Source organism: Arachis hypogaea, chromosome 6 (assembly GCF_003086295.3).
Source record: "Arachis hypogaea cultivar Tifrunner chromosome 6, arahy.Tifrunner.gnm2.J5K5, whole genome shotgun sequence".
NCBI lineage: Eukaryota > Viridiplantae > Streptophyta > Magnoliopsida > Fabales > Fabaceae > Arachis > Arachis hypogaea.
The window spans coordinates 4,016,227-4,025,989 of NC_092041.1; the positions used below are offsets into that span (position 1 = coordinate 4,016,227).

The window sequence follows — 9,763 nt, forward strand, 5'->3', positions numbered from 1 at the left end:
GAAAATCAGATATAGATAGAGAGATCAGATATAAATTGGCAAATAGATATAAGAGATGTAGATCAGAAAATCAGATATAGATCGGCAAATAGAGAGATCGGATATAAATGGGCAACTAGAGATAGCTAATAAAGATTGGCAAATACAGATAATAGATATAAATTGAAAAGTAGAGATGACATATAGATCAGCAAACCAGATAATAGATATAGATCGGCAAATAGGGATAACGGATTTAAATCGAAAAATAGAGATGACATGTAGATCAGAAAAATAGAGATAACAGATATAGATCGGCAAACAGATATATCAGATACAAATTGAAAAATAGCGACGACAGATAAAAAATAGAGATAACAGATATAAGTTAAAAAATAGAGATGACAGATATATATTAGAAAAACAGATATAGATCGACCAATAGATATAACAGATATAAATGGGCAAATAGGGATAACAGATATAAATCGAAAAATAGAGATGATTGATATAAATCGGAAAATACAGATGACTAATATAAATCGAATAACAGAGTGACTGTTATAGATCGGCAAATAGAGATTTTTGATATAAATCGGCAATTAGAGATGATTGATATAAATCGGACAATAGATATAACATAAGTTGACAAATAGGGATAACAGATATAAATTGGAATATATAGATGATTGATATAAATCAGAAAATAGAGTGACTGTTATAGATCGCAAATAGAGATTTTTGATATAAATCAGGAATTAGAGATGATTGATATAAATCGGACAATAGATATAACATATATAAGTTGGCCAATAGGGATAACAGATATAAATCGGAATATAGAGATGATTGATATAAATCAGAAAATAGAGTGATTGTTATAGATCGCAAATAGAGATTTTTGATATAAATAGGCAAATAAAGATGATTGATATAAATCAGACAATAGATATAGATCGACAAATGGAGATGACTGATATATAAATTGAAAAATAGAGATGACTAATATAAATCGGCAAATAGAGATGACTGATATAAATTAGAAAATAGAGATGACAGATATAGATCAGAAAACAGATATAGATCGAAAAAACAGATAAAGATCGACAAAACAGATATAAATCGACAAAATAAATATAGATCGGAAAAGCAGATATAGATCGGCAAAAAGATATACCATAGATGAATTGAAAAATAAAGATGACAGATATTGATCGAAAAAGGAGATACATATTGGTAAATAAATATACCAGATGATTTGAAAAATACAGAAATGACAAATAATGATCGAAAAAGCAGATATAGATCGGAAAAATAGATATAAATCGGCAAAACAGATATAGATCGGTAAAACAGATATACCAGAGATGAATTGAAAAATAGAGAGATGACAGATAATGATCAGAAAATTAGATATAGATCGAAAAAATAGATATAGATCGGCAAATAGATATACCATAGATGAATTGAAAAATAAAGATGACAGATATTGATCGGAAAAGCAGATATAGATCGGCAAATAAATATATCAGATGATTTGAAAAATACATAGATGATAGATAATGATCGAAAAAGTATATATAGATTGGAAAAATAGACATAAATCGGCAAAACAGATATAGATCGGCAAATAGATAAATCATAGATGAATCAAAAAATAGAGAGATGACAGATAATGATCGAAAAAACAGATATAGATCGGCAAAACAGATATAGATCGGCAAATAGATAAACCAGAGATGAATTAAAAAATAGAGAGATGATAGATAATAATCGGAAAAATAGATATAGATCGTAAAAACAGATAAAGATCGGCAAATAGATATACCATAGATGAATCAAAAAATAAGGATGACAGATATTGATCGAAAAAGCAGATATAAATCGGCAAATAAATATATCAGATGATTTGAAAAATACAGAAATGATAGATAATGATCGAAAAAGCAGATATAGATCGGCAAAACAGATATAGATCAACAAAACAAATATAGATCGGTAAATAGATAAACCAGAGATGAATTGAAAAATAGAGAGATGACAGATAATGATCGAAAAAACAGATATAGACCGAAAAAACAGATATAGATCGGCAAATAGATATACCATAGATGAATTGAAAAATAAAAGATGACAGATATTGATCGGAAAAGCAAATATAGATCGGCAAATAAATATATCAGATGATTTGAAAAATACAGAGATGACAAATAATGATCGAAAAAGCAGATATAGATCAGAAAAACAGATATAGATCGACAAAACAGATATAGATCGACAAATAGATAAACCAGAGATGAATTGAAAAATAGAGAGATGACAGATAATGATCGAAAAAAACAGATATAGATCGGCCTTTTTCGGGCCTTAATGATTTACTATATGACCTTTGTTTACAAAGGTGCAGGTAAGTTTGAAGCCATTGGAAGGAAATGGGGCCTATAGAAAGAAGGGTGTTTATTTCGAGGCCCCACGGTGGGCGCCAATTGTTCTTGTATGGATACCTGAAGGGAGAGCTCGGTCCCTGGGAGTCAACGCCGAGTTGTTATCTTCGGTGCCGACCTTTGAGCTTTTGTGGAAGTCCGAACTTTTCTCCAAGGAGATGTCCAATTGCGCAGAGCGTGAGCAAGGAACAAGGGGGGAGTGTACATGCAAAGACACTCCGAAGATTAAGTCAGTATTGAGAATTCAATGTCCCTTTTGAAGATAAAATATCATACCTTTATAGGTGAGATAAAATAGGTCGGTTACGTTTCTATTGATCATCTGAATTGAAGAGCAATTAATAGGTTTTAACAAGTGATAATGTCTGATTGTAACGTATAACGCCGAGTTATAACGTAAAATGCCGAGTTATGGTGCATAATGTCGAATTATGACATCGGATTTGTAACGGCCGTATAATGTATATTGCAATTTGTAAATATGATAATTGTACGGCTTATTTACCAAAATAAACAATCAAAGAATAATTAAAATAATAAATATAAAATAATCCTAATACTAATTTTTTCTTTTAACACTTTAAAAGAAGTTTTAATATTTCATAGTTTCAAGAAGTATGGCATCACGTTGAATAAAAAAGATAGATACAGCAAAAGAGAATACACACATTACAAAGTGTCACCTAGAACGGTGTAAAGAATAAAACACTTTAATAAATCAGACATGAATTAAAATTAGTGTATCCATAAATGAAATTATGTTACGTGTATGTCCAAAGCTTACTTTTATATAAATCGAATTGACTTGAAATGATTTAGAGTTGATAGTAGAATTTTTTATAATTATTATAAATAGTTTTATAAAATTTAAAAATAACTTAAAAAGATGTTAGGAGTATTATAAAAATTTGAAGAAATAATTTTATTCACTAAAGTGGTACGAATACATTTCAAATTTTTATAGTACTCATAACATCTTTTTAAATTATTTTTAAATTTTATAACATTATTTACGATAATTACAAAAAAAACTTAAAATAAAAAATTTGGAACTTTATAAAATATTTAATTTAATATTTCTAGTAAAATTTTAGTCGTACTCGTTACAAAGTAAATAATTATAATGATGAGTATTTTATATAAAAATTAATGCACAAAAATTCAAATTTCATACAATATTATTTCGTCCATTTTTTATAGTTCATAAATATTTTTAAAAAAATCTCATAAATTTTTGGATAATATTTTTTTTGACCCTTATTTATATAGGTTAGAGTAATAGTAAATCGATTTACTACTGTCAACCATAAATCAATTTAACTCAACTCGATTTACATATAAGTAAATCTGAAAACATGTACATAACACAATTTTATTTGGGAGATACACGCAATTTTAATTAATGTTTAGTTTATTAAAATATTTTACCTTAGAAGTATTTGTTATTTTGTTTTTTTATTTTTGTTAAAAAAAATAGAATAAGTAAAACTTTAAAGATTTTAACGCATTAATATACTAATATATATCACTCTTGATTAATACAATGTGTATATTGCAATGTATAAATATGATAATTGTGAACTTTTATTTTTGTATATTAGATTATGAGTGGTGAGGTCTTTAAAGACGATCTAAACTAGGTGTTAAACATTGTCATGGGTGTTTACAAAAGGTCAGTGACGTTTTCTCTTTATATAATAAAAAATAAGGTGAATGCTATCCAATCCCTCTAAAATAATATGTAAGTTACCCTTCATTATGTGTCATATTGTAATTGATCCTTATCTTAACCATAATTGGGTTATTTTATAATTTATTATTCTTAAAATATCAAAGTTCCACTCCCGTTAATTGAAGCACATTCCACTCCTCCATTTTTTGTTCATCACTTCATCACCTAGATTTGGTCCTTCCAAGCACCGTTGCTTTCGTGACAAGAAGCACCAACGTCATCGCCATCTACTGCCTTTCCACACAACCTCTATTTCTTTAGTGCATCATCCCTTAGTCACGTCATTGAATTCCGTCGCCCATAACTTGTCCTTCCTAGTATAGCCAGCGCTTCTTTTTGCCATGTATCACTACTTATCCATATAATTAATGGTTAATTTTAGTTATTAAATTTTTTTATTAAAAAAATATATCTTTGTTTAATTACGGAACATATATTTATATGTAAAATATAATATAATAAAATAAATCTATTTAAAGTATTTAAAAGTATAATTAAAATTATGAATATACAAATATAATAATAAAATTTGTACTCCAAACAAATAAACATATTTTTTTATCATACATATATTATTTAAAAAATAAATATATTATTAAAATTAATAACAGAAATTTAAAATAATAAAATTTAACTTTCTTACCGTATTTTTTATAGTATTTTTATTTTTTTAATTTTTAATTTATTAGTACTTTATTATTTAATTAAAAATTAAACAAATTATTTTTATGAAAAATTATTTTTTGTATTATATTAGAGAAGAGACCAATATAACAGTTTAAAAAATAAATTGTATAAATATCTAAGAGATAAATATGAAATACATATCTAAAATAAATAAAACAGACAAAATGGGAGTACTATTGAGAAATGGAGAATTATTTTTGTCTGTTTTATTTATTTTAGGCATGTATTTCATATTTATCTCTTAAATATCTATCTATATAATTTACTTTTGTATTTAAAAATTTTAATATTATCTATTTTTTATTTAAAAATCATTTTTACATTATTTTTTAGACTGTTATATTGGTCTCTTCTTTAAAATAATACAAAAAATAATTTATCATGAAGATAATTTATTTAATCATTAATTAAATAATAAAGTACGAATAAATTAAAAATTAAAAGAATAAAAATACTATAAAAAATACTTGTAAGAAAGTTAGATTTTATCATTTTAAACTTGTGTTATTAATTTTAACAATTTATTATTTTTTAAAATAATTTATGTACAATAAAAAATATATTTTTTCTGATTTTAATTATACTTTTAAGTACTCTAAATAGAGTTATTATATTATATTTTACATATGAATATATGTTCTATCGTGTAATTAAATTAAGATTTACTTTAATAAAAAAATTTAATAACAAAACTAAACCTTAGGTATGTATTTCATATTTATCTCTTAAATATTTATACAATTTATTTTTTAAACTGTTATATTAGTCTCTTCTCTAATATAATATAAAAAATAATTTTTCATAAAAATAATTTGTTTAATTATTAATTAAATAATAAAGTATTAATAAATTAAAAATTAAAAAATAAAAATACTATAAAAAATACGGTAAAAAAGTTGAATTTTATCATTTTAAATTTCTGTTATTAATTTTAATAATATATTTATTTTTAAATAATATATGTATGATAAAAAATATGTTTATTTTTTTGGAGTACAAATTTTATTATTATATTTGTATGTTCATTATTTTAATTATATTTTTAAATACTTTGAATAGATTTATTTTATTATATTATATTTTACATATAAATATATGTTCCATCACGTAATTAAATAAATATATGCATTTTTAATAAAAAAATTTAATAACCAAATTAACCATTAATTATGTGGGTAAGCAGTGATTCACGCCAAAAAGAGACACTGGTTATACTATACTGGGAAGAGAGGCTGTGTGGAAGGACATGGCGACGACGTTAGCGCTTCTTGTCACGAACGCGACGGTGCTTGGAAGGACCAAATCTAGGTGATGAAGTGATAAACAAAGAATGGATGAGTGGAATGTGTTTCAATTAACGGTAGTATAAAATAACCCAACTATGGTTAAGATAAGGACCAATTACAATGTGACACATAATGAAGGGTAACTTACATGTTATTTTAGAGGGGGTTGGGTAGCATTCACCTAAAAATAATATTTTTTTCAAAACATCAATGACATATTATCATTTTAAAACTAAAATAATATTTTTTATAAAACATCAGTGACGTTTTGTACTACTATCATAACAATGTAAAATACCAAAATAAACAAATATTGTCGTATTTTAAAATAAAATTATCCATATCTAAAAATTTTAGCCGATAATTGTACGACTTATTTATCTGAAATAAACAATCAAAGAATAATTAAAATAATAAATATAAATTAATTGTAATACTAATTTTTTCTTTTAACACTTTAAAAGGATTTTAATATTTCAAAGTTTCAAGAAATATAGCATCACGATTCAATAAAAAGGATAGACACAGTAAAAGAGAATACACACATTACAAAGCGTCACCTAAAACGGTATAAAGGGTAAAACACTTTAATAAACCAGACATGAATTAAAATTAGTGTATCCATAAATAAAATTATGTTACGTGTATGTCTCAAAACTTACTTTTATATAAATCAAATTGACTTGGAACATTTAGAATTGATAGTAAAATTTTTTATAATTATTATAAATAATTTTATAAAATTTAAAAATGACTTGAAAAGATGTTAGGAGTACTATAAAAATTTGAAAAAATAATTTTATTCACTACAAAGGTACGAGTACATTTCAAATTTTTATAGTACTCATAACATCTTTTTAAATTATTTTTAAATTTTATAAAATTATTTATAAAAATTTAAAGTTAGTATTAATACTTGCTTGACTTTTGGCCGAGGTATAACTTATCTTCCGCCGAGTATAAGAGAGCCTTTCCAGCAAAAAGGGAAACACGTCGGCTGCCCGAGAAAATGAAGAGGTCGATACCTGCAAAAGGCACTCCGACGCTCAAGTAAATATATTGTATAATAAGTTCTTTTCAGAATGTAATCTGGGTCTGAATTTCTTACCATTCCCCTTTTATTAAGAGGTTCGGATCGGGAGTTACAATTCCGAGCAATTATATTCGGATTAAAGAGTAACGTCGTACCTGTCGTTATTGGTCGGCATTCAATAAAAAAGAGGTAACGTTTGTGGACGAGTTTATGATCATAATGGCCGAGTTATAACCTTGTAACCAATGAATAACGGTTATATCGCAGCCCCAAATTTGACCTGGTGACTTTTTGATGAAACAGGTTAAGTTTTTTTTTACTGAGTTATAACTCGGCCTTTTGTCGAAGAGCAGGAGCCCCAAGTCAACTTGTTTTATCAAAAAATAAAATTGAAAAGGAAATAAATGTGATATTATTTTTTAAAGAATGAAATAAATGAAATAAATGAAGTGGCACTTTATTAATGCTACGGTCAGGTGTTATTTCCTAGGTGAGTTAGTGACCGTGGATTAATATCTTAAGGTAACGATCCAGAAGCATTGGTTTGAAATTATAAAATAATAGAACTATTAAATATTTTAGAAATTTGGGAGTCTTGAATTAAACTTCTGGTGGCCAATTGGAGTTGTAGAACCGAAGAGACAGGGATGAATAAAAGAGGTTAGTCTTCATTTTATCTCTGTGTAACTTTCTGTTTCGGTTTTGTATCGTCTCTTTGTAACAATGGGAGACAAGAAAGGAAAGGGTATTTCAAAGGTCCCAGATGATGATTCATATGAATGGGTTAATGAGGATGTCAAGCTTCGTGGCTCCTTGTTCATTGACCAGGCCAGTGTTGGTGAGATTAGTTTATCTAATATAGTGAGGGTTGGTTGTCGTGTGGAGTTGCTGCCATGCACGAAGTCTGAACGGGTGTTTCACAGAAAAAAAGATTTTGAGTATTTTTTTGTATATAGCTGTCTCCTTGAAGAGTTGCATGTGAAGTTGCCTTTTACAGGCTTTGAATGTAATGTTCTGAAACAGCTTAACTGTGCCCCTTCTCAACTTCATCCGAATGGGTGGGCATTCTTAAGGAGTTTTGAAATATTAATGGAGTATTTGGAGATTGAACCAACATTGGAGTTGTTCTTTTCTCTGTTTCAAGCGAAGGCAGTTTGGAAGGGAGTGTGGGTAAATCTAAATAGTTCTCCTGGATTTGGTATTTTTAAACTTTATAAATCTTCCTTTAAGGATTTTAAAGAGTTGTTTCTCAAGGTAAAGGCTTTTGAGGAAGATTTTCCCTTCTATATTGATGAGAATTTTGGTGAGAAATTTCCCCTGTATTGGTGTTGTCAGCCACAACAAATTTTAGGTCCCGAATACATATCTCCTCGGGATGAGTGTATAATTGCGTTTCTGGTTGAATTGGTTAACAGAGGAGAATTGATATCTGTATACAAATTGCTTCCATGGGAGCAGGATAGGACATCTGTGATTAATTATCTTGGTGAGGGTTTGTTTTACTATGTTATCAGCTAATTGTTACTTTTTTTATTGATGTGTGTTGTTTGTTTGCAGGCGGTAAATATCCTGGAGTTTCGGCCTCAAACCTAAGGGCTCGACTGAAAACAAAAAATTTAGATAAAGAGGGATCGTCTTCAAATCCAACAAAGGTTGACGGTGATGGAGTAGTTGATCAACCTGTGCCAGTGAAGAAGAATTATGTTTTCAAGAAAAGAAAAACTGATGTTGTTAATCTTGATAGTGATGTTGTGGAAAAGAATGAGGTAATTCCTCTGGATGAACTCTCGAATTTTGTGAAGAATCTAGAAAAATTGCATGGATTTCTTATGGATGATAACAGTTCTTCTCTTTGGGATAAGAAGTTTCCATTTATTGTAGTGGCCGATGAGGTGCTTCAGTCTGCTTCTGATCGAGCTCTTGTGGATGAGGTTGGGGATGTGGGTTCTGGGCTTACAGCTTGCTAGCATAGGGCGTAGCTGGGAAATTTCTCACAAAATGGCATTGAATCAAAGTGAGGAGTTGCTAAAACGAAAGAGTAGGTTAACTTAAAGGAAATTGCAATAGAGAATTTGAAAACTAATTTGGCTGCTAAGGAAAAGATTTTGAAAACGGAAAAGGATGAGCACAGTAAAGTGTTGGAGTCTCTTCAGAAGAAGGATGAGGAAATTTCGTTGGTGAAAAAACAAGTTATAGAGGTGACTGTCAAAATCAAGGAGCTGGAAAACAACAAAGAAAATGAGATCCTTGACGCCTTTGCTGAAGGTTTCGAGCGGGCTGTGACACAAGCCAAGTTTATTGCTCCAGGGGTTGATTTTTCGCCAATGGAGCCTGGTAAGGTGGTTCGAGATGGGGCATTAGTGGATGACGATGAAGTCGCGGAAGAGGAGGGTGATAATCTGAAATGATGGTAGCTTGAAAGTTTTAATTTGTGTAATAGACAATATTGTCGCATAGTCTTACTTTATTTCTATGCCTTTTTTGATAAAAAAAACTGGTTTGTAGTTTTTGTATAAAGATGGTTCGCCGATTTGTATTTCGGACGAAGGTATTTTGCACTTGAAATGCATAACGAGGTGTATTTGCCTTATTTGATTTTTAA

General features: G+C 28.3%; 1 protein-coding gene across 2 annotated transcripts; it reads left to right on the forward strand.

Annotated features, from left to right (window-relative positions):
• The first annotated feature begins 7,747 nt into the window (after window positions 1–7,747).
• On the forward strand, window positions 7,748–9,763 carry LOC112695441 (uncharacterized). 2 transcript variants are annotated; one of them, XM_025747787.3, is made up of 3 exons: window positions 7,750–8,647; window positions 8,719–8,927; window positions 9,043–9,763. In XM_025747787.3, the coding sequence occupies exons 1-3, from the start codon at window positions 7,885–7,887 to the stop codon at window positions 9,211–9,213; spliced, it is 1,143 nt and encodes a 380-aa protein (XP_025603572.1). In that variant the 5' UTR covers window positions 7,750–7,884; the 3' UTR covers window positions 9,214–9,763. The 2 variants fall into 2 exon arrangements, with proteins under 2 accessions (XP_025603570.1, XP_025603572.1); XM_025747785.3 differs by having other exon boundaries at window positions 7,748–8,647; window positions 8,719–9,763.

Excerpts from the sequence above, each read along its gene's own strand:
- LOC112695441 (XM_025747785.3), top strand. The coding sequence starts at position 7,885 with ATGGGAGACAAGAAAGGAAAGGGTATTTCAAAGGTCCCAGATGATGAT. Across the intron at positions 8,648-8,718 it reads ATCTGTGATTAATTATCTTG|GCGGTAAATATCCTGGAGTT; the intron begins GTGAGGGTTTGT and ends GTTTGTTTGCAG.